The sequence below is a fragment of the Zootoca vivipara genome, chromosome 1 (genome assembly GCF_965207765.1).
Source record: "Zootoca vivipara chromosome 1, rZooViv2.hap1.1, whole genome shotgun sequence".
NCBI lineage: Eukaryota > Metazoa > Chordata > Lepidosauria > Squamata > Lacertidae > Zootoca > Zootoca vivipara.
The window spans coordinates 11,207,194-11,233,461 of record NC_142582.1 but is presented as its reverse complement, the minus strand read 5'-3'; the positions used below and the strand labels follow the sequence as shown (position 1 = coordinate 11,233,461).

Here is a 26,268-nt window from a genome sequence, read left to right as displayed (position 1 = left end):
TGATGAGAGCAATTATCTTCCAGCTTATACTCTTTTCACTCCACCACCACACCTGGCTATGGTCCTGTCCTTAACAATCCCTGCAACTTAGATTCTCCTCTGTTTTTAGGATGCAATATCCCCTCCCCCTGAAATGTATCTGTGTGTGTTGTGATACAAATTTAGGATTTCATAAAGATGAGTACCTCTGCCACTGATAGAAGCACTGACCTGAGAGAGAGGGCATTCTTTGGCTAACGTGCTCTGATTCATCTCTTTGAGCAACTCCTTTAAGGCATTGCGGACTGTGGCATGGTTCCACTGCTCTGCTGGCAAGTCTTCCAGCTTTGAACAACTGTGAAAACAGAGAACAAAAGACTAAAACAGATGGAAAACATCACCTGCAAGGATCGCTGCTCTTTACATGCAAGAGCTATAAAGCTCTGTGACGCAAGACACAAGTTAGAATCCCATGCTTGTGTCTTTCAGGCTTTTAATGTGAGCATTCCCTCCCATGGTGTAGCTATTTCCTCCTGCTACATTCTGAACTGAATAGGATTAAGCAAAGATAACTGAATGCAGGACTGTAGCCTGAACTTGGAACAATTACTTATCACATTCCCTACCTCTGATTGCTAGCTCTCTGCCATTGTGCTTTCAGCAAAAGACAACATGACTCAAGTCTTACAGTCCAAATTCGAACTCTGAATTTCTGAATAAGTCTAAGAAACAGCAAAAGGATTTATTTGACTAATATAATGTGCTAAGTATTTGACCAGGCCTTGAGGAACTATTAAACTGGGAACTGTTTAGAGGAAAAGCTCTTTAAATGATTGACTGAGCTTGTCTGTACTCCAATATCATATCAAAACAGTTAGAACATTGGCCAGGAAAAGCTGCCAGGTGAGCCACTCTTCCTGCATTTTGTTTTGCATTTCAACAAAAGCCCAGAAATTAATGAAGACAGGATGTGCTAATCTCAGTAGTAATGCTGTGATCGGCAGAGCAGCTCAGAGGAAGGCAGATGCTCAGAAATACCCACCTTTGTAATTGAATTTTCAATGTCACAACATGATAGACATCTTGTAACATGTCAGCAACTGTAGCATCAGGTGTATCTGTTACATAACTGAGCGGAAGAGGATTCCACTTCCCGAGTTTGATTATACCTGAAATGAAAGAATGGAACACACAAATGAATGTATATTTGCAGTTTACCAAGTCATCCAATTATTTGTTCTGGGAGTTGAGGCTTATTACTATATCGGGCTGGTTTGCATATAATGCTAACTATGCATGAGGCATCCCCAAACTGCGGCCCTCCAGATGTTTTGGCCTACAACTCCCATGATCCCTAGCTAACAGGACCAGTGGTCAGGGATGATGGGAATTGTAGTCCAAAACATCTGGAGGGCCGAAGTCTGGGGATGCCTAAGCTAGAACAAGCCAGAGTGAAGCCCTGGGCTCGTGCACTAGCTTCCCCCTCTCCTGCCTGGTCAGCAGAAAGTTAGTTAGTTAATCTGTAGATCTATCTTCATGTGTAGATCCATATATCCCTGCAATGTTCACTTCCATTTTCAAAGTATCCTGGCCTGTCATTACAAACAAACCAAAGATTAAAGATTCAAACAAAATCTGGCTAGTTAAACAAATTTCAAAAGCCATGGTTTGTAGATGGCCTGTTTAGAAACTGGCCAAAGTTTATGTTAAACCACAGTCTCTAGTTCAGGGGTCCCCAAACTAAGGCCCGGGGGCCAGATGCGGTCCAATCACCTAAATCTGGCCCGCGGACGGTCCGGGAATCAGCATGTTTTTACATGAGTAGAATGTGTCCTTTTATTTAAAATGCATCTCTGGGTTATTTGTGGGGCCTGTCTGGTGTTTTTTTACATGAGTAGAATGTGTCCTTTTATTTAGAATGCATATCAGGTTATTTGTGGGGCAAAGGAATTCGTTCATTTTTTTCCAAACTATAGTCCGGTCCCCCACAAGGTCTGAGGGACATTGGACCGGCCCCCTGCTGAAAAAGTTTGCTGACCCCTGCTCTAGTTCATATGCAATGCTAAGCCAAGATACTTCGAAACTGAAAGTAAATGCTGCAGAAGTCTTTCTTCCCCAGCCATGTGGGACAAAGAGGGAATGGAAAATACATGAGCCCAAGATTTTGATTACACTAGTTCTAGCTCATACACATAAAGTTTCCTTCTCCCAATTAATTACAGACCTTACCCCACACATCTCACTTACCCACTTAGGTCTGGACCATGTCTAAAGTGATATCCTGATTTTTCCTCCTCAAGAAATCGGGATATCACTTTAGACATGTTAGACTCTGTAGACTTAAGTGGGTAAAAGAAAAAAAGAAAAATGTGTGTATAACAATGCCATCAGAAACAGCCACAAACTCAAATACTGGTCCCTGTTGCTCCAGTACCAATTCTGCTTCATGCCTCTGTTAATCAGAGACAGACTAGTGCAAGCAGGGAGCAGTAGCCCTCCTTATTCAACCCAATAGTAGTCAATCTGCCTCACAACCAGAAAAAAAACTAAAAGCATCCCAGTTGCGATGGCCAGCACTAAGATTCTGGGGAGAGATCAGTAAAATGTTAATAGTTCAGGAATGTTTTTACTCGCTCCTGTATAAAACTGGAACAAAAGGTTGCTAATTATGACATTTCAGAAACAACAAAATTAAGAAGAACAAAACTGGGATTTAGTTCAGCACATTCCATTGACATAGAAGGCTAAATTAACAGACACCTCATAACAAAATGCTTTGGAATAAACTCCTTGGTATTTGAGGGTCAAAACACTCCTGGAAGGACTGCCAAGGAGAAGAAAAACAAGTATCTTGCTTGACATAAAGTGTTTAAAACAGGCATAAAGGGAACAAAAACATTAAAATCATGCCACTGTTCCAGTACAGTACTAAGGTTTCACAATCTGGTGCTGAATATGCTATAGTATAAATAGTGCCTAGACTCTGATCCTGCACAATAACACACAAAACTCATTCACAATACCGTATGTCTTCTGAGCTGGCTCTTTATACCATATTCCATTTGCCAACATAAAGCCTGCTTTTCTTAAAGGGCACAATTTCCTAGCGCATCACTTATTCACATACAGGTGAAAGAATCCTCAAACTGGCTTTTAGCTTCTCTTCCTACCCAGCACCCAAAAAACAGCCAGCACAGTGCCACTTGCAAATGTTCCATATTGACCTACTTTGAGGACCAAAAAAAAAAAGTGATACAAGAGCCCTTTCTACTTAGATGAAACACTTGTCACTGAGGACCCTCCAGTGTTTTCATACCTAATTTTCCCAAGTACATTGTTTACACTATGAGACTGAGGAAGATCTGCCAAGTAAATAAGAAAGCCATCTTGGTGAGTATTGACATGTGGTCTGCTCTGTACATGTTAAAGGTCTGGACTACAGACAACTATAGCATTTTCATAACTCAATATGACTGTGGAAGAAAGTCCTTTGTATCTTGTTAGGGCAGTAAGAAATACATAAAGCACAACTGTAATAACGTAATATGCGTATATGCTTCATTTATGACTGCTAAGGGTCTATACTAATTATTATTATTATCATCATCATCATCATCATCATCATCAGGTCATTTCATTTCTATACCACTTTAAATTTTTAAGAAAAAAATTTCAACGTGGTTCACAACCTACATTAAAACATCAAATAAAACAACCCAGAATAAAATGTTACTGAAGAAAGGCAAATACAAAGTATATGTTCAAAGCAACATAATTAACAGGGAGCTAAAATATTATCTTAAAGATTTCAAAATACTGTAAAGCATTACTAAAGAGGTCAACTACAGAGTGCAGCAAAGTTAACAAAAAAAATCATCTTAAAGATTTCAAAAGAAAACATTACTAAAGAAAGTCAAATATAAAATGCACATTTAAAATAGTATAATTAGCAAAGAATAAAATATTATCCTAAGGATAGATTACAGAGTACTTTCTTATTCTAGTAGGTAATAATCAAGCAAGATGAATATATGTTAATAAAGATGAATGTTTGGGGGGGAGGGAAATGGACCTGACCAAAGATCAAGAACTTATGGTATTGTCTGCCACCTATCTAACGATCCCTTAGCAATACACTTGGATATCTGAAGGGAATATTACCTAGTAAAGATGTCTTAAAGATGTACCCACCCTCAACTGGTGCATGGCCAATAAGAATATGGAGCATAGTAGATGAAGGGCCCTGCATAAGGAGCAGGGGAGAGAGGATCTCTAGAATGGGATGCTGGGGGAAGAGGGGGAAGCTCCCAGGTAAGAGCTGGGAGGGTTCACTCTTCTGTGTGTAGAATAAGGGTTAAGATATAATTGTGATAGAGGGCCTTGTATTTATTTTATTTTATTTTATTACTTCTTTTTATTTTCTTCTTTTTTCTTATTCTTGCTTCTTTCTTATTTTCTCCAGATTAGTTTGTCTTTTATTGTACTTTATTTTGAAAACTTTTAACAAAAAATCATTTTAAAAAAGAATATGGGACATAGCCTATACAACCAAATTAAAAAATAGGATAAGACAAGTGCATAGATAAATTGAAGGTTTCAATTTCTTATTGGAATTATAAAGTTCAGCTTGAAATAAATCCATATACTTTACTGGGTAAAATATAGGTTTGATCTTGACTTTTAACAGGACAGAAGAAACAATAACATATTCTGTAATAAAAGAGTACACTACATTTAAAATAAGATAGAACCAAGAGAGTGACATATCTATGCACTTGCTACATTATATACCGTATGCCAACTAATTGACTTCCTAATTATTCGAGCTGTTTTACTTTTTATGTTTGCTAGAGTAAGCAACACAATCTTTTAAAAAGTTCTACAAAGAATCATAAAACTGTGTAGTGCTGGAAGACACCTGACTTCCTATATTTAAAATACATAGTGCATGTGGATAATAATACAGTATGTAGAGCCTCTGTGGTTATATGACTCAATGGGCTTTTCTCTTAAGTCAATAAAAGAAATTTCTGTGGCAATATTATCCATAAAGTTTAAAGCAACAACACTGGGGAGGAAACAAACAGTGAACGTTTCAGAACTAAGAACTGTTTTATGAAATTAGCACAAAAGCAATGCAGAAGACATAATGCTAGTTTCTGTTGCTACCAGTGCTTTAAGACAGAATTTCCTCTTCTTCCTTACAAATGAAGAAGAAATTGTATTGGCTAACAGTACAGAAACACAGGTGTTACCATAACGCTCAGTGCTTTTTGCACATTAACACCTGCTCCAAGTCCTCTCTCTTTGTTACTGTACTGAAAATGCATACTATTCCTTCAGCCAGTGCTATGTGATTAGCTCACTGATTTTCAGTTATGGTTTACAGGCTTTCCTTGCAGATCTTTTTAAGTATCTGACAGACCTTTCAAGTGCTCACAAGAAGAGCGAGAAAAAAATATGAGGGTTAGGAATGTTTTCCCCCACCCTATAACCTTTTCAGGCACAAAAATACCCTTGCTTTTGAGAAGAAAGAGGCAGTCATCAACAGGAGGCATCACCTGCTTGAGTCAGAAAAGGATTTGCTAGCCCTCTTCTTTACTAGAAGTGATGCTTCTAAAACCACCCATCATAGGTTTCCTGTATCATGGGACAATAGTTTACTTGGCCCTGGAAGGCTAAGGAAAGTACAAATGCATGCTCTCTGGCAGGAAATCATGTTCCTGGACATGGGGATCTCCAGTTAAGCAGAGAGCTGTGAAGGCTTTGCCCTCCTTCTTACTAGGGAACCCCTCCACCTCTCCAATGTAAGACTTTTTAGTACTTATGAAGTGGGCAAGGGACTGGCAAGAAGAACAGCAGCAAACTCCATTGCAAGGACGACAAACTCCAAGTGACCAGGCACAACTTGCAATGGAGAGGGGCCGTTTCTTGAGATGTTCATTTTCCAAACTCCCGTCATTCAAACTTTACTCCTATCACAACATGTGATATGGTATGTGTGCATGTTTGCATATTTTGGTCCAAATCATACTAAACCTGTAAGAATTACGAAATTAAGCTAGCCTTAAAGCTGGTTTTCAGCCTTTCTGCTATACGCTGTTTCAGTTGAGATACCCAGATTGTGTAGCTCCCTTCCTCATGAGACCTGATTTGCCTCATCTTTACTGAGATTCCAGCATGCTGTAAATAGCTTTTTGTTTTGCAAGCCTTTTGATCGAATTCATTTTCTGCCATTCTCTGTAGATCTGATTGATGAACAGTATACTGTAATGGTGATTCTCCATTCTGGATTTATTTTGCTGACACATTATTTTTCAAATTTTGTGGCTAGCTGCCTTTAGGGTTTCTTATGGAATTGAAAGACAGGGTACAAATATTTTAATTAAATAAATACAAATAAAATACCTGCTTTCCTGACCTATGTGAAGAACAGGTCTGAAATTAGAATAGTAGTATCAGCATACTCAAGCAACAGATACAAGTTTATCAATGAATTTCAAATACTTCTTAATCATCACAGGCCACTCATTACTGCAAATGATTCTCATAAAATAGCAGACGATTGCATGTCCTCAGTCTAAGACTTTATCATAGCAGAAGAATGTACAAACGATATTTTAGCACCTCTTTCCATTTCAAATTTGAAAGATAAGCAGATTGTATCCTACAGTTGTACAAGTTTAGGGTAGTCTACTCTGTTTTAAACATTTGCTTAAGTCATAGTAGTACACTTCATTTTAAGTGTTCCCATTGATTATGTTGTTATGTTTCCCTTGCAAAAGTACCATACCTGTGAAAGTTCTTAAGATTAATATTAAATTCTCTTTGGGGAACTAAGTTTTGAATGTGTTTGCTGTAAAATGGAATCCATAAATAAATACATAAATAACATAAAATAAATGTGGTTCAGTAAGTGCAGCATTCAATTACATGGCTCTTACTTTAGATATGCTACAAAAGAAGATTATGCTTTCTGTAATAACCTGAACACCCCAAAAAGTGTTGTTGCTTCTATAGATAATGTAGATAGGATACTCTGTAGTTGATCGCCTTTGTAATGTTTTATTTTGACATCTTTAAGATAATACTCTTATGCCAGCTTCTCCCGAGCATGAGAGAGGAAGCCACTCCACGCTGAGCTCCGTGCTCAGCCTCCTCCCAATGATGCAACATCACATGCCAGGGCCCCCCAATCTTAGGTGCAAGATGGCACCTCTGATTCTAATAGAATCACATGTCAACAATATCAACAATATAACCAGCAGCCACTACATGGCAGTACTACACCAAATGGTACAAAAACTAACTAATGTTCATTATATCAGTTAAGGGGCTCACAGTTCTAGCAGGTTGATTGCATACTATAAAATGCATAGCAAATAATAAATCTATACTACCTGGCTCAGTGTTGCTGATCAGGAAAGCAAGGGTTAGTATCAACTTCCTTCCCCTACACTCATGAACTGCCACAAAGGTTCTCGCTGCACTTAAAGTGCCACTATTTCTCAGCAAGGCACCCGATAGAGTTTAGCACTTGTGTAGCAACTGAATGAATGCTACGAAGTATCTGCACTTTATAATTCTGCATATGGCACTGTCTGCATGATAAGCAGGGCCAGCTCAATATATTTTGCTACCTGAGGCAAAGGACAAGATGGCAGCCTCCCCCAGCATGTACAAAAGCCAATTTCACTGTTGAAATCTTACTGCAATACTGGTGAAAGTAGGACAGTATCTTCTACTGTACTTAAGGGGAGCAGGAGGTACCAGGCAGGCTACATGGCACTCATAGCTCTGTCCCCTCTCTGCACCTCAGCATCTGCCACCAGAGGCAGCTGCCTCACTTTGTCTTATCATAGGGCCGGCCCTGATGATAAGGTAAGAATAGATTATAGGGTTTTACTTCAACAACGCTTTGCTGTTCCAGACTGCTTTGGAACAGAGGATCTCAAAACACTTTACCAACATTAATTAATTAAACCTCATAATTTCTCTCCAAGGAAAGCATTATGCTCACCAATGCATTGATTTATGATTATGTTTATTGTGTGCTGCAAATTACTATGATAATGTCAATACAAAAGGAGCCGTCCCCACCCCACATTCACCACATAAGCCTCAGGTCTACTATAATAAATAATTTAGTGTACAAACAGGAATAAACAATGTGATAACAGTGACATATGCACCTACAAATCACCTGGAAAACCACACATAGTGAATTACACTTTAACCAATGTGCTTGACTCAGAGGCTTCAATTTATGAACAGAACAGAAGGGTGACCTTCAGTTACAGGATAAGTATTTAGCATTCATTTCCTGGATACTTTTAGCTTTGTTGGACTGGGAACTTTGGTTCTCTTCCAATCACTAAATCGCTGTTCTAAAGTATACTTTTATATATCTAGGCTCAATATTATTGAGTAGAACTTAAATTCTAAGGATTAAAAACAGGTCATTCTCCAGCTAGAACCATCAGTTTTATTATGAATCAATAAACTAGGCCCTTCACTTGGTTAAGCATCCCAAACTTAACATTTGTTTTTTGTCTTCTAAAAGAATCCTGTCGGAGTTCATTTCTGATCAAAATTTCAATAAAAGATAGAATTGCTGCCAAACTGGCTAAAGATTGCCAAGATATGTCGGCATGTCAAGTTATCATGTTATAAACTTTAGAAGAGATTTAAATGCAAACAATAAGCAAAGGGCTTGCCATATTGCTCAAACTGGTCAGCGCAACTACAAAATAGTTTCCTTCTCTGTCTTTTCTCTTTTATTAATGGATCACAATTTAAATAATGACACACATAGATACAGGCCAGCAGGCAGCTGATGTGCTAAAGGGGAGTATTACAGACACATTTGTGGATCATAATCAAAGCAGCAAATGTTAAGATGATGTTTATCATGATTGTAATACTGCAGAGGGGTGTGTGCAGGCATAGGCATGTGATTCTCCTTTGACACCTCCTCCCTTCCTATTGTAAACAATGAGCCTTGAGCAGAACCAAAACCTTCTCATCCTAGACAACTTTGTCAGTCCATGCAAGAGAGGTTCTGTTGTAAGTTCTGAGGAATAGTCTGATTGTGGTCTCACTGACTTTCCACTTCAAAGAAATGTCCTAATATAGCTGTTACCCCTAGGTAGAAGAAAGCTACAGAAAAACTGGCTCAGCTATGCAAGCTGCAATGTCTCCAAGTCATTAACAGAGTGGAATATTCCCACAATCCCACACAAATTGACCCATGAGCTGAATGAACAGCCTGCTGAGGAACCCAACACAGTTCTGCTGTGGTATAACTAGTTCTGAAGCAGTAAGAAAGCTGAGTTCTGGTTTGCATGTAGTTCCCACATAGCTGTATTTCCTTTATTTAAAGAAAATGCTCATTTGACAGTAACACAAAGCTGAAGAGAACAGAGTAGCCTACTCATGTTAATATTATGTGAACATATATAACACGTAGGACCACAGATCATACAGAAGGTCTTCCACTCAATTCTTGAAATCTCCACATAGGAATGGGAAGTGCTTAACATTGCTGCTTTTATCTTTCACAGTTGCACTGATATATGGCTTACATTGCAATCAAATATGCATTTAGCCAATAGTAAACTCAATGGTGCTTACTCCTGAGTAGGCATGTATAGAAGATTGCATTCTTTTCCACCATCCCCTTCAACCAATGTATACTATCAGTCTCAGTTCAGTGCCATGTAACTTTATATAGAAGTTTTGCATTTTGTTGCATGAAGATTAGTCTCATGTAATAGATGCCGCTTCACATTTGGGAAATATTATGACAGAGCCCTAACTCAGAGATTATATTAAATTAATCTAATCTAAGTAACTAGACTGAATTAATAAATACTCTATGAAGAGAACACAATTAGTCCAAGAATTAAATAAAGCTTTCTGAAGCTGTTTATTTTAGGAGCAGTTATTTAATTTCAAAGGTTTTGTCCCCAAAGAATAGTCAAAATATTGGCCAAGATATAGAGACAACACAAATAATATTTCAGACTCTATTTTGAGACTTGGGTTACATAGAGCAATCTCACCACTTTTACAAGAATCACACTGGTTTCCCATGCATTTCTGGGCACAATTCAAAATGTTGGTATTTGACTATAAAGCTGTACACAATCTGAAACCAAGACACCTCAAGGTCCCTTTTTCCAATATGACCCCACCCATTATGCAAGGTACCACTACCTGTGGAGGTTAGCCAGACAATGACAGTAAAGCAAGCCTTCTCCATAGTGGCACCCCATCTTTGGAAGGCTCCATATTGTTCCATACACCCATTTCCTACTCCTGAGTCCATGCAAATATAAATAATATTTCCTACTCCTGAGTCCATGCAAATATAAATTATATTATTCAAGCTGGTTTTAAAAATTCATAATGTATCTTTAATTTTATTGGTTGCCACTTTAGAATTTGAGATTTGGCAGATTGATTTTATCTCTTTTAAATTGTATACTCCAAGTTTAAATGCCTTGTTGCAATTTTTAATGCCTTCCTGGTGTTTTATTTTGCAGTGGTTTATTGGATGTTTTAGGCTGAAATCCTACTCCACTAATATTGATGATGCTAGAGACAGCGGAGGAAGATTAGAAAACAGCACAGTCACTGGCGGAGGAAGAGGAGTGCGGGGGAAGTGCACCGCCCCGGCAGCGCAATCCGAGTGGGGTTCCATCACGGCTGCCCCACCCGCCCATGCTGGGCACCCCACCTCCAGAACGTGCCTCCCACCCCAGGACACGCACCACGCATGAAGCTCCGCCACTGAGCACAGTTGCCTCCTTACCAGCCTCCATTGGTGGGGGGGTGCAGTCCACTGAGGTGAAAGTCAAAACTCTACACAAGTGGGTAGCAAGCTACTGTTGGTAGTCCTCCCACCAGCAATAACCTATGCAAAGCCCCATAGTCGGTTATTTGGGGACAGGGTGCCAGAGGCTTTGGATCTGTAGGGCTTCAGCTGTGCCCATCCTGGAGCTGGCGCCACAAAAACTGACGTAAAACTATCCCTCTAACTTCTGCTCTACTGGCAGGAGGATGACAGGGATTTGGATGCAGTGATGACTCCACTGCTATGATTGTCACTGGCCCCAGTTAGGATTAGTCTGTTAATATTTACTTTTACTATTTTTAAGCCACCTCAAAAACATTCTTTTTCAAAATGGCAGGGTAAAATATATACAATTAATTAATTAAACAAAAACTATTGTTAAAATGTGCATTTAATTTAAACTAAAAACATTAGCAATTCATATGCACATTTGGTCAGGAATATGTAAGAACATAAGAAGGGGCCTGCTGGATCAGGTCAATGACTCATCTACTGCAGCATCCAGTGCTCACAATAGCCAACCAGATGCTTGTGGGAAGCAAGCAAGCATTTGAAGTACAAATGGTAAATTTCATTAAAATGTATCATTGAAATCAATCTTTTCTAAATAATGGTTGAAAATTGCTAGGAAAGTAAGAGATGGATATGGATGCCCCTGGGGGATGGGCCGCGGAAAGGAAAATTTTAAGCTCTGGTATAAAGAGGGAGATCTTTGCTCTAACTCACATATGGATCTGGTCTGCATCTAGCTTAAACAGAGAACACCAAAATTCCAACTCTGGGAGGGGCAAGATTCAGTGACAAAGAAACAAGCAGAATCTGTCTGGTTAATTGTAATAAGCAATATTCCAAATTGAATTGGCTGCCATTCAAAAAAAGTACTTCTTTAAAATGCTTTTCTCCTCCGCAAACTACAACTTCATGACATATAAATTAAACATACACACACACACACCTTACCCTCCAAGTAATCACTTCTAACAGGAAGGCATATGTTGTAGAAAAATACTAAAGAAGGAGACTTCATTGCTCCAAAATCCCGAAGGACATTTTTTTTCTTTTGCTCATATGCATCTGAACTCAGATGTTAATACAATCAATCCAAGGCATTTTATTTGAAATCATGACCATTTAGTTGATGAGAAATGTCCCCATGCAATGAAGAATGGATGAAATGGGCAATGCATCCATTAACAACATATTTGGAGTAATAACAAAAGGTGGGGGGGGGAGAATTCTGGAGATATGAATGAGCATATCCATCTGGCTATAGCAAAGGGAGAGATGTGACTGCAGAGCCTCTCCATCAGCTGTGCTGAGAGACCAGGACCTTTTTGCTCCTCTTCTCCTTGAACTCTTTTCATTCCAGCTGGTCATTACAAGAACTAGTGTCTCAGTTTGCTTTTTCCTCCTCCCTCCCATCATTCAAATAGCCCAGTATTGATGAAGTCAACTATTTGAGCTTTATAAACAAAGCACTGTTTGGCTTCTCTTCAGTCATTCACAAAAATCCTGCAAACCCAATTGTGAAGCTACTCCTTATCTACAATGGAGTTTCAGGGTGAAAGAAATTACATATTGCATTTGTTGTTGCAACAAGTTCTTCACACTTATCTTCAGTCACTCCCTACAGAAAGAGTTAGCAAAAAAAAAACCCACCCTAATACTTGTATCCTAAAAATGTATCATAAGCAAAATAAATGTGATTCTATAAACCGCTATATCTGCCTTGGTGATGCTTTGCGCTGCTTATCCATAAGCAATCATGTGGTCCCATTTTAAGGATTGTGGAATATTTTGTGCTGCTGTTTAGAATACATGAATAAATGCTCTATTCTTCATATGAGAGTTACAGAGGTGGTCTCCCTCAAATTTTAGAAAGCCAGGCATTCCGGTGTACTGACATCATATAGCATCATAAAGTCACATGACTTTTCAAGTCCATAGTGACTTTTCCCTATAATCATCTTGTTAAGAAATTAAACAAAGTGAATCAAAGCTGCCTATTTATGAACCATTTGAAAGTCTTCTGCTAAATACTTGCATTTTTTAAACGTCCAAGATACTACTCTACTTGTTTTGCTGAACATGGTCCTTTAGACCCACACAATAATTCAGTTCTCTGGGGATTGTGAGGGGTGGGGAGTCTGTACAAAAGGACAATCACAAGACTACATTACACACCACACTTATAAGTGTACACCTAAAGAATACAAAGCTGAAAACAGAAAGCATGTTTTAATAAGTTGTGTTCTATAGATACATGTCAATAAATCAGGAGCCAAATAATCACATCTGTAGCCCCATCACCAATACAGAATGGGGCAAAAGGCATGGGTGGAGCATGCTCCTATTTCAGGCCTAGTACTATCTAGTGATGACAGTGGGGCCTGCTGAGCATCCAGTGGACCCTGGACTGGCTCAGATTCTCTCCCAGAACACCCCATTTAGGGGTTTTCCACAGGCTAATTGCCACCCAATCCAACACACACCCATCCCGGAGCAAAGGGGTTTGGATTGCAGGATTGGGGCTCACCTACACTTCTACTTATCCCATGCTTAGAAAGTGCTGGTCCAAGTGGTTTTCCACTTGACCCATGCTTTCTAGGGACAGTCTGGGTGGTTTTCCCCCTGCCCCGCTCCCTTCCCAGGGAAAACCTTATCTTTAGCTCTAAATTGGAACAACTTTTATTATGGCATAAACTTTTGTGGACTAGAGTCCACTTCACCAGATGCATGTTGTTGTTTTTTAACCAGAATCTCAAAATGCTTCACAAATAATGTTTTTAAATGCCACTCTTACTGTAACGACATTACAAGTTACTGCCAAATTACCTATTTATTTATAAGGATGAAACACTAAAAGCACATGACTTGCATGCGAGGGGGGCTGTTGAATTGAAACTGCTTGCTAAAACAACAATTTTACTTTCACTAAACAGTGTATAGATTAATAATTTATTTCAAGTATTAAAAAATTTAAGTAATAGTAAAAATTTAAGATTTTCCCTGTTATGGTACTCAGTTTGCTACTTGGCAAGCCCTCTTTGCCCAGAATTTGATCTCTGCCAGATAGTGTTTAAAATAAACATTTTCCCTCACCGTTTCTCTCACAAGTATTTCACACAATTCACACAATTCAGGGTGCTGAAAAGCTACAGACTTGGAAAGACAACACCCTGTTAACGGTTGTTGGGATGAACAACATTTTTAGCATGGGTTTCCATTAGGAATGTAAGTAGGAAGTATCTACTACTTAGTCCACTAATGATTTTTATCTGGAGCTGAAGGAGAACTCTGCCAACCATGTTTATGCAGTTAATATATTACAAAAACAAAATATGCAAGGGGGGGGGACAAAGCTACCGTGTTTCCCTTATTTTAAGGCATAGTCATAAAATAAGCCATAGCAGGGTTTTTAAGCATTCGTGCAATATAAGCCATACCCCAAAAATAAGACATAGTGATAGGCGCACGAGTAGGAGCCAGCGGGACCCAGCAGCAGCAAGGCCGGCCGCGGCAGGAGAAGGCAGGCAGCCAGAAATGGCGGCTGCTGCTGCAGTGGCTGAGTCCCACTGGCTCGGGACACTTGGCACTCTCTTCCGCGCGGCATTGCTGGGCGCTTTGTTGGCATTGCAGCAGCCAGTTCCGGGCACCTGCCTCCTCCTGCCGTGGCTGGCGTTGCTGCTGCTGGGTCCTGCTGGCTCGGGGCCGACAAAGCACCCAGCAGTGCCGTGCGGAAGAGAGCGCCGAGCGCCCCGAGCCAGTGGGACCCAGCAGCAGCAATGCCAGGCACGGCAGGAGGAGGCAGGCGCCCGGAACTGGCGGCGGCGGCTGCTGCAGCATTCCTTTTCGGGAAAGGAATGCCCCGCGGTGTCGGCGGCGATAAGGGGAGGGTCTCTGGGTTGGCTGGGCACGGGAGTTGGGCATGGTGGCCCCGGGAGGAGCACAGGTGGCGCTGTGTGCACTCCTGGCTCTGGCCGCGCTTGCCGGGCACGTAGCCAGTGAAAAGGTATGCGACACACGTGACCCCTCCCTGTCCGTTCCCGCGGCGCTCGCCCTTCCTCTCCCTCCCCTGAGTCCACCAGCTTCCTTTCAAGTCCCCGGGATATCTCTGCATCTAGGAGGAAGAGGCAGCAGAAGCCCCACTTTCCAGAGGGTTATGTACACACACAAAAAAAAGCTTATGTTCAAAAGGCCAGAGCTTGTCAAATCCATACATTTAGGGAATAAGGTGCCTCCGCTTCCACACCACCACCCTCAACGCCGGGGCTGTCAATCTCACACCAAGAGGTCCAAATGTAGATTGCTTAATAATAATAAAAAAGACACCCCCCGAAAATAAGCCATAGGCCATAGGCTTATTTTTTTGAGTAAAATAAATATAAGACGGTGTCTTAAAATAGGGGAAACATAGAGTCATGAATGGCACCCACATTCTCTTTCAACCTCACACGTACAAAAAAATGGTTAGAGATAACTGACAAAACTAACACACACCATCACTTAAAATTATAGTACACTTACAAAACTTTAGAGCTTAAAATTATATAGCAACATGCTGGCCCTGGCCAAACTACTATGTTAAAACTTCTCTGAACTCATTTGAGTAAGAATAATGTACAATTAACATGAAAACATAATGAGTAGAAAATATGGTGGCTGAACAGTATTAAAACATTATTTTCCCCAGTGCGAGACCAACCTTTTTCCAAGTGTACAAATATATTTAAAGTAGTAAGCCTTAAGTTTATCTTAAAATTCTAAGCCATCCAACTATTTTTAAGCATTCTGTCAGGGAAATGCATTTTAAATATGTATGTATTTAATATACTAATCTGGTGTTCAGCACAAGATCAGCATGAAAATCTCTCATTCCCCCCCCCCAAAAAAAGCTATAGTGCCTATTGTTAAGATCAAATACACAAGGTTCATTTCATGGATTATATCAGAAATTTATTAGTATTAGTATTGTAATTTTAAACCAATTACCCACTTGACACCTTCCATCCAGGGTGCATTATTACCAATGTCAATTAATGCATCCGTTTGCAGAGGTAGTGGGTAGTGGTAAGTGTTTTTTAAAACATGCTTGTCAATAAATTTCATATGAATCAGTTGAGCAGACTTCACAAAAATTGTGTTTAAGTTTATAGTAAGAACCTACCCAACATAAATATATAGTGAGTGAACTATATACTGTTTTGCTACAGCAGAGAAGCCAAGTGGAAAAGAAAAGCATGGGTTGATTGCCTGCCAGTTGCTCTGCTTTAAGCTGCTCAAACACAAATACAAGAGCCCCGCAACCTACACAGGGGTTCCATGGGCATGTGCAAAGGCAAAATTGCAGTCAGAAGGACCCCTGGAACCACCCCCACATGGCTATCCCTCTTTTTGCTGAGCTCTGGGAAGGTTGCAGAAGGCCTCTGGAAGACCCACAGGAGCATCCCACAGCCTTCAAGAAGCTTATGTGACCTTCCCAGTGCCCTGTAAGCAAGGTGGAGGAGAATTTAAAAACTCTGCAGTAGGAAAAGCTAGTGCATAAAGAACTTTTTAAGCCCTCCACCTTCCTTACTGAACTCTGGGAAGTTCACACAAGATCTTTGACAGCCCCCTCCAACTGTTTCCCTCAGCTCTCCATTTATTTATTTATTTATTCATTCATTCATTCATTCATTCACCACCCGTACAAAGCTACAATCATGTAAGTCAATCACACATAAATTGCAGGTTTATTGTGAGACTATAATCCTATACATACCATACTTATCTGGCTGGGATCAAGTCCCACTGAGGTCAATGCAGCTCGCTTCTAAATAAGATTGCAGTGTGAATTACTTATACTACTCAGGTGTATGCAGGATAGGGGGGGAAATTTCTTAGTTGAGAAAACTTTATAATTATTAAATAATAAATTTAACTTAAGTATCGTCTATTACTATGTTTATAAAAAGGCCCAAAATTGTCTAAGCAGTGTACATATATTAGAAGATAAGATAGTTCCTACCAGCAGGGTCATAGTCTAATAAACATGCAATCCAAAAGGAAAGGGAATGGGGAAGGAAGAGGGACACAAGCTCCTGAAGTAGCTGGCCAATGGTTGGGGCTATAACAAGGATCTTGTAAACAGCACATGAATAATCAAAGTTACTTCAACAAGAATTTGTTTTAACATTACAAACTGATTTTATGATAAAGAAAAAGTCACAACTAAAAATTTTCTCTTCCGTACCAACAAATACATAGGTGTCAAGTATAATCTCGCAGTAAAATAGATACAAGGACACCTGCAACATTCAATGAGGCTGATTGGGAACTTATGAGATTGTTTATAAATGGCTCTATGATTTTTTTCCTGAAATAATTTTCTACCTTTGTTTGACCATCAGCAACTCTGGTTGTGCTGGAAAATAGAAATGGGTGTATGTGCTATTGAAGAGTTACAGATAGGTAGCCGTGTTGATCTGCCGTGCTCATACCAATGACAAACTTAGTTGGTCTCTAAGGTGCTACTGGAAGGAATTTTTTTTTTGCTATTGAAGAGTGATAGTGTTTTTAAACCATTACTTGACTAGACAGGGTGTTAATAAAGGTGACTTTTCAATCAGTGTTCATTTGATACTAAAATGAAAACAGTATAAACAAAAATAAAGGGATTTAACAACAGTACCCTTGTTGATTGGGGGGGGGGAATCCCTGCTCTATCAACTGCTTGCATTACATGGTTGACGCTTGAGATATAATTTCCAGAGAGCAAAGTTTATTATGGCAAGAGCTTTCATAGACTAGACTTCATTTGCATTTGATGAAGTGAACTCTAACAAAGTTATAATGTCATAGGCTTTCGTGGATTAGTCTTTCAGATGCCACTTGAGATACAATTTCATTATCCACACTCCGGTCGTAGTGTTATTGTGTAAATAAAAATGACTGCAGTATGCCGAAGCACTCATACATTTTTTTTCAGACTAATTCTCAGTCTCTCAGATTCTCTTTGCTGTACATGAACAATTATCCAAAAACATTGAGGTCTTTGCTATCGCTAGATTGGGGTGGGGTGGGGGAACTGTGGCTCTCCAGCTGTTGTAGAACTCCAACAGCCCTAGACAGCATGGCCAATTATCAGGTATATAGAAGCTGTAGTCCAAGAACATCTTGGAGGGACACAGGCTCCCCATTCCTGGGCTGGATTGTAACAAACTGTGGTTCCCATGCCAGTTCAGGGCATTTTTCCTAAGCAGCTATAAGAGGATGCAAAGGAAGATTGTGTGAAGTTTAACCCTTCACCCTAACACTGGGAGGAAGGAGAATATAACAAAGACATACAAAATAATCGAAAAAATAAAATATACAAATGTAGCCCGATGAAAACATTTCATGGTTTATTTTGCTCATATCTTCTTATATTATTACATTACAACCTATCTCCCTACCCCCTAACTATTAAAATGCGGCAAATGAATGGAAAATCTGGTATATCAAAATACAATGTTTCCTTCTGTTTCTTAATTTTAATTTTAAAATATTGCCTTTCTATTTATAAATGTGAACACATAAAAAAACCCACACAATTAGGGAAAAGTAAGCCAGGTCACAAGGAAGATGCATTAATCCCCTTTCAGCTTCCTTCTTTACCCCACACCTCCCTCCAGTCCAACGAAGGAGATCTGCATTGGAAATGGACATCCAAGTGCTGATCTCTTTAGCTGGATCAGGAACAGGCTAAAACTGGATGCATATCTAAATATGCATCCAAGCAGAGATGTCTATCCATTGAAAAAACTGTAATGTGATTAGAGAGCATCAGCACTCAAATGCACATTGGGGTGTGTATTGGGGTGAAGTTTTTAATGTTTGATGCTGTACTGTTTTTAATATTCGGTTGGAAGACGCCCAGAGTGGCTGGGGAAACCCAGCCAGATGGGCGGGGTATAAATAATATATTATTATTATTATTATTATTATTATTATTATTATCCAGTTTATGCCCTCTCACTTCTGATCCACCCATGTCCTTGAAAGCCTGATTCTACATGCAAAGCTTCGTGGACCAGAGTACACAGCTCCATGGACAACCACTGCAGCCCCTCTTCTCAGGGGAGAAGCAGGGGATTTATTATGTATTCAGTGTGTACCCTGCAAGACGTTCTCAACAGCTGTATGTACTACTCGCATATACAGGGTTAATCTTTTAAAAGAGGCCCCATGGAACAAGTGTACTCTGTATGCATGGGGCTTCTTTTAAAGGACTCACCCTGTATGACCTTTGTATGTGACAGCCTGCATGAATGTAATGATAATTCCTATTCAGATGTGTCTTCCATCCAGGAATTTCATAATATGTGAAGCAGACTTCCCTACAGAGATAGACGCAATTGCTTGGGACAGCAAAAACTCTTCATTGAGTCATTTTAATCCACATTTTAATTTCTATCTAGATAGAAACATCAGACACCTGACCTTAAACATTCCCATTAGTACTGTCTGAATAGCTATTATTATCCTTTACCTGCAGGCAAGTAGGGGGGGGGAATCAGGACACCCCTCCAAGAGGTGAAGGTGCCAGTCTCACTCACACTGCCAAGCTAACTATTGGATCCTCTCCCCTGTCTATTGAGACTGCTTGTAAACTTCCCAGAGAGGTGTTTGGCACTGGCCTACCAGAAACTGCCTTCTGGGAAAGATTGAGACAAGCAGTTTGCCTATGACCACAAACCAAGTATCAAAACTGAAATATCTTCCCTTCTTAACCCAGCAGCTCAGTCATATCACCTGAGTTTCTATTCTCTCAACTCCACACCTCATTCAAAAAAAGGTACTGAAATTTTGAAAGGCATTTATCCATGGAAAAAATAGCATACAGTCCATTTACAGATAAATGGTGAATTGGAAAGTCAGCTTATATGGTAAGCAAATTCTGCAGAAACTCAAAGCAGCTGCTTCACAGAGGATGCCTAGAAGTAAAGTGCTTTTAAAAGTGTGATGTGGTGGCAACTACTAATGTTAGGCCCCAGAATAAAATGTAGCACTTAGCCTTACCTCCAAGTATTTTTTTTAAGTAACTCCAATGTGCGTAGAAGCATCTGGATTAACACAGAGCAGTCTCTGGACCATGACAGATACAAAATATGCAAGCCAAGAAAATAAATGTTTAACCTGTTGGCCTAGCTACTGTTTCCTAAGGATGAAACAGGCAGTAGCCTATTTGAGTCAATCTCTCTTCCTCCACATGAGTTCCCATATACTTCCCCTAGTGAAATGCTCAGCAAGTGTGTGGGTCAGTGAATGAAGCTGCATGCCTCCATAAAGCACCCTTTCCTGGGATCTCCTTCCCTTTGTAGATGCCAAGAATGATGCCTTGGCTGCTTAATTCAGAATGTTCCACATGTTAGCTCACAACATGTTAAGCAACTGTGTTAACCAAGATGGATAGTGCTGTCAAAGAGGAAGCTGGTTCAGCATGACAGAAGCAGTGGGATATAGTGACCTTTATATTCAAAAAGAAATGTCCTTAAAATGGCATGAAGTGGTTCTTTTAAAACACTTTCCTTGCTTTTTCATGTTTGGTAACTGAGTGCAACATTGCTAGACTATTACTACACATATGCTTTATTTCCAGTTAGACCCTTAAGCTCGCTCATAAAGCTGGTGATGATTCATATTCTTTATCACACTGCTTTGATTTTTATAAAATCATTCAAATTCTGTTTTATTAGTAGTCCATTTTCCAGAATAGCTAGATTTTATTGGCAACCAAAACTCTTACAGAATATATCCAAATTTCTCAGGTGCATTTTTAAAGTAAATAATGAAAATACTAGTTTGTGCCCCAAAACTATTTATAAACCACTTGTAGTCCAAGTCTAACCAGCTTTGCTAAGCAGCAATTCCTACTGAATTAAGTGAAATTAATTTGCAAGTAAACATGCTTAGAATCACAGCCTTAAATTAGTATAACTGTGCAAACCATCCAAATTATTTATCAAAAAAAGCAAAGACCAATGATTTTTCTTGACTCAAGAAGTATCATTCCACTCCTTTATAAATAATCTACTAAAATGCAGAGATAAATTATTTCAGCAACTTCTTTTTAGGGTGGGGTGATGCTGGTTAGAGCTTCAATCCTAAAAAGTAGAGTAAGTCCCATTGGACAAAATGGGACTTACCGCCAAATAAAGATGTAAAGGATTATACTGTTAAATGATTAATCATTTATAATAATAATAATAAATAAATAAGTAAGTAAATAAATAATAATAAATTAATAATAATAATAATAATAATAATAATAATAATAATAATAATTTATTATTTATACCCCGCCCATCTGGCCAGGTTCCCCCAGCCACTCTGGGCGGCTTCCAACAAAATATTAAAATACAGAAATCCATCAAACATTAAAAGCTTCCCTAAACAGGGATGAATAAACAGTACCTATGGTCTACAAAAAAGGTACTGTGAATAAATTGGGTAGCAGACTTTAAAAATACCATATATATTAAAGTATTTCTAAAGCTACGGATTAAAATAAACATTTTCTCACTTTTCTCACTTTTCTCACTCATGGAAGGCAATGCCTTTTCTAATAGGATGCCGGCTATAATACACATATACATCTATACATCATCTAAAAACTAAGTATGCTTCTTGTAATTGTTTTCACTCATTCAATTTATGAAAATTTAATCAGTTGTGAACAACCAAGATTTGTTTAACTGGGTGACAGATGAGAGAGAGAGAGAGAGAGAGAGAGAGAGAGAGAGAGAGAGAGAGAGAGAGAGAGAGAGAGAGAGAAGAAAGAAAGAAAGAAAGAAAGAAAGAAAGAAAGAAAGAAAGAAAGAAAGAAAGAAAGAAAGAAAGAAAGACATCTAAAATTGTAAGGGAATGTTCAGCTTCTCTCCAGGTAAATGCATACGCTGAAAACAAAAGGCACGTCAATCTGCATAACACATAAGGTTCAAAACATTCATCTGTTACAACAATTAATATATTCAGTTCTGGACTGTAAGTTTCAAAGTTTGGCTTTGTTTCTTACTCATTTTTTCCTTCATAGAAAGGTCGCTCAAATCTAGTATTTTTATAATCTAAATCTAACCAGTCAACTGAAGTAGATTTCCTTTGCCTCACTAATTTGTCTCACTAATTGTTAGGAAACAATTAGCTATAACGTTTCTATTGAAGGAATAAATTTATGTTATTATAAAGTCTTTATATTTATCACGAACATCTGCTAATGGCTTGGTCTACATATCATATACTGTAAAGCCAAACTTTGGCTTAGAGTGCATGTGTGGACTCCTGAAGAGATGCTCACAGTGACTTTATTCATTCCAGTCCTTTTTGCTGCCACCACCAGCTAAGCCAAGATTTGACTTAGCCTGGGCCCATGGTTATGCCCTCTCCAAACTAACCACATGTTGTAACCAAGAACAAACGTTGGTTAACAGTTCATGGTTAGAATGCAGGGAGCTTAAGCATGAGCCTGGGTTCAGATGACAAACTAAACTAAAAGCTGGCATTGCTCAGTTTTGCACAGCAGCAAAAAGGAGAAAAGTGGCTTTTGTTCAGTGGGATTTCCTCCGTTTAAGCAGGTTTTTAGGTTTACTATTAGCTTCCTTATTTGCCTTTAGAATACATTCTGAGACTATGGAAGAACTTACTGCATGCTAGTGACCAAACAATCAAATACTTTTATGCAGTACCTTGTGCCTGAGCAGCAGAGCTGTGAGAATATCCAAGAGCCAGGAGTGCTGTCTCCACCAGCTGACTAAAAAGCACATCTTTGCGAACCAGAACAAACTCTGCATGTTCTTCTCGATTATCATATTCGAGAGAAGTGTCCAGCTGCTCCACCACACAAAAGACAGGAATCATCAAACCTGGAGGGGGAAAGATGGTTGAATCCACAATTAGAGACCATAGCTATTGTATCAGACCAAAGCTCCAGGTAATCCAGGATCCTAGATGCCTTTGGGAGGCCTACAAGCAAGTCCTAAAGAAACAGCCCTCCCTTGCTGTACACCCAGAAGCACTGAGGTTTCAGAAGTGCACTGCCTCTTAACATTGGAGTTTCCATTTCGCTAGCAGACATAATATCTATGGATTTTCTCTAACCATTTAAAAAAGCAATCTAAGCTAGTGTTCATCACCAAACTGAAATAGTCTTATCCCACCTCTCAGTCAAGGACTCCCAAGGCAGATAAAACATTTTATACATATCTATTAAAATTATACTAAAGAAGAACAATAAACAAGAAATCAGTTCAAACAGCCATAAGATCAAATTCCATTAAAATCTAGAAAGAATAGAAATGTTTTAAACTGTTGGTTAGAAGCAGCTAGGGTGGGCACTTAACAAACCAACAGGGGTGGGAAGTTACAAAGATAAGAAGGTACAACAACTGAGAAGACTACATTGCCACCTTCAAAAAGACAGAGACACTCTGAGGAGCACCTTCCAAGAGGATCTGAACAGTCAAGTAGGCTTATATGGAACCAGGTGGTTTTTCAAGTACACAAGGCCAAGCTTATAGAAGTCCCCAGAACAGAATAACTATGAGCTACATGAACTTGCTGTGGTTTATCACAAACACTGGTCAGTTTCAGAAATTTTCAGCCATGTGTTATGAAGTTTGGTCAATGGCTCCCTTACTTCTGTTGCATGAAGATATAGCTTCATGCTATTAAAATGGCCAGTGAAAAGTATTGATCCATGAGATGCTACCTTCAATTGGAATGGAGATGCTCACAATGCTGATTTGAGAACCTCACAAGCAGAGCAACTAATTAGGCAATGCGTGCGTGCGCGCGCGCACACACACACACACACTTGTACCCAATTCTAAAATTATGTTTAATACCAATGTATGATAAATTTAAGACAAATACAGCAGTGCAAATGTTTGCCTAAAGAGAGGAGATGTTAACAACAAGAATTTGTAACAGGGTCTCAGTTTGGAATAGAAGCAGAACCTGAACATGCCTCAACTAACACCACCACCACCACCACCAGTGTGGCTTCCTTAAATGATTGCCCAAAAGCTTTCCAACTCCCAGGAGCCCTGAGTGCCTGAGTGCCTGAGCACCAACAAAATTTCCCATGAAGGGGCCGGGCACCCACTCCTGTGATCTATTAAGTTATCATTCCTTATCATTTTTCTCATAGGAATTATGAAGGTCAAAATCATGTGTTTTCCATTAAATCACAGCTACCCTTTTCTCTAGGGACGCAGGTGGTGCTGTGGGTTAAACCACAGAGCCTAGGGCTTGCTGATCAGAAGGTTGGCAGTTCGAATCCTTGTGACGGGGGGAGCTCCCATTGCTTGGTCCCAGCTCCTGCCAACCTAGCAGCTTGAAAGCACATCAAAATGCAAGTAGATAAATAGGTACTGCTCCAAGCGGGAAGGTAAACGGCATTTCCGTTCGCTGCTCTGGTTCGCCAGAAGCGGCTTTCTCATGCTGGCCACATGACCTGGAAGCTGTACACCGGCTCCCTCAGCCAATAACACTCTAGAAATACAACAGCCAGAGATTATACTAGCAGTCCACTGCAATGCTGGTCCACTTTTGACACATGACATTAGGGGTACCATCCCACATTAGGCCCACTGAACTCAACATAGCATACTTCTGAGTAGTCATGGATAGGACTGCACTACACAACAGCCATATATTACAAAATTATTTGGGTCAATCATCTGTAATATGAACAACTTATTTATCAATTGGCAAATTAATATGGTTGTCATATTATTTGAACAAGTTTCAAGTTGAAACAAATGCTATGTGTTTTCTAAAGACTCTTCTGTCTATAAAAGCCAACACAAAAACATAATCAACAAGTCAAAGGTAGATTGGGAGAGCATAGGAATAAAGGGGATACAACAGGCTCCGTATCTCAGGAAATGCTGATATTCCTGTTTACTTCTGAAAAAGTATATACGGTAGTCATCTGGTGTCTAAGCCAGAATCAGAGAGGGTAAAAGAGGATAAAGAACTGAATAACATGCACTAAGTAGATAAGAGGGCTGGAGGGGGCAATAGAGGGCATATAGAAACTTCTCAATACACCCTTAGAGCCTGTCATTCTCACTGCATACATATAGGTCAAAGGTGGAGATGGAGAAATGATTGAGCAATGTGTCTATGTGTCTAGGTGTTGTATCCATAGAGTCCAATGGGTTTGACAGAGAGGTCATGGCTTTAGTTGGAAGAGATGAGAAATATAGACATTAATGTAGCTGGCTATATTCAGGTTTTACTCTTTTTTTAAAAAAAATACACTTTCAGTGCAATTCTGTACATGTTTACTCAGAATTAAGCCACAATTCATTTAGTGGGACTTGTTAATAAGTGAGTCTACAATTGTAACTTTAATATAACTGAAATGGGGGGAATATTTTTCTTTCTAGTATCTTTAGTGTATGCGTAGTTATGAGAAGCAGCCAAAATCCAAGGCAAGTAATAATTCATTTTGTCCAGTAGCCTGATATTGCAGACCTATAAACCTGGAAGTAAAGCTCATTTATCCGATGGGATTTGCTTTTTCCCCCTTTGTTTTTTTTCCCTGCAAAAGCAAATAAAAACCAAAAACAACTCAGTAAGTACCCAAAAAAATGGACAAAAAAGGTAAGACAACAGGATGGCACTTGTTAGAGAAAAAACACTATTTCCTAGTACTGTATAAAGAGAAAATTCAGTGTCAAATGATTAACTTATCTTCTATTATTATTAAGATTCACATATTTTCTACCACAAAGATAAAAGATAAAAGCAAAGAACCTGTAAGAGCCAAATGGAGAAGAGGTATTGCCTCAAGGTCACAGTTGCATTGTCCACACACAAGTAGACAGTCATGCATAGCACTGCATACTAAGAAAGTGACAACACTATAAATGATAGTCTCAGTTTTCCTAATTATTTCATCCCTGATCAAAAGCAAGGCAATGTTCAGCTGTTTCAAGCTAATCAGCCTCAGAGGCAAGCCATAGCTCTTTTAAAAAAGCAAGTTCATAGACAAATGGTTCACAAACTGAAAAGTTGCTGCTCTTTAAGATACTGTACTGTCCAACACATACTGGTACTTTAGTATCTGAGAAAACACACACTCATGATTTTTTCCATATGACTAGTGCAAAAAATCTTACTAGCTCACTCTCTTCCTTCCCCTCACCCATTCATTCTCCTCTCTCTCTCTCTCTCTCTCTCTCTCTCTCTCTCTCACACACACACACACACAGGAAAATACTGTATATCCAATGTTTCCACTCAATTGATATTATGACTTCCATCAGCGGAACAGAGATGGAAGCAATATTCAGCAATATGTCTCCCACCTGCAGCCCTCCACACTTCCCTCACCAACTCCAGAGGGTTGCAAGATGCTGTAAAACAGAATCTGGGGACAGAGGAAATTGCTAAAAATTGCATGC

At 39.4% G+C, this 26,268-nt stretch overlaps 1 protein-coding gene across 2 annotated transcripts in view; it reads right to left on the bottom strand.

Annotated features, from left to right (window-relative positions):
* Positions 1-26,268, bottom strand: part of SATB2 (SATB homeobox 2) — a 114,656-nt gene that overhangs the window by 68,872 nt on the left and 19,516 nt on the right. For both annotated transcript variants that reach the window (XM_088676668.1, XM_035136780.3), the window contains exons 3-5: positions 22,540-22,716; positions 1,022-1,148; positions 211-334 (exon numbers count right to left, since the gene is read on the bottom strand). In XM_088676668.1, the coding sequence (XP_088532794.1) occupies positions 211-334; positions 1,022-1,148; positions 22,540-22,716 (428 nt within the window). The remainder of the gene's footprint in view (positions 1-210; positions 335-1,021; positions 1,149-22,539; positions 22,717-26,268) is intronic.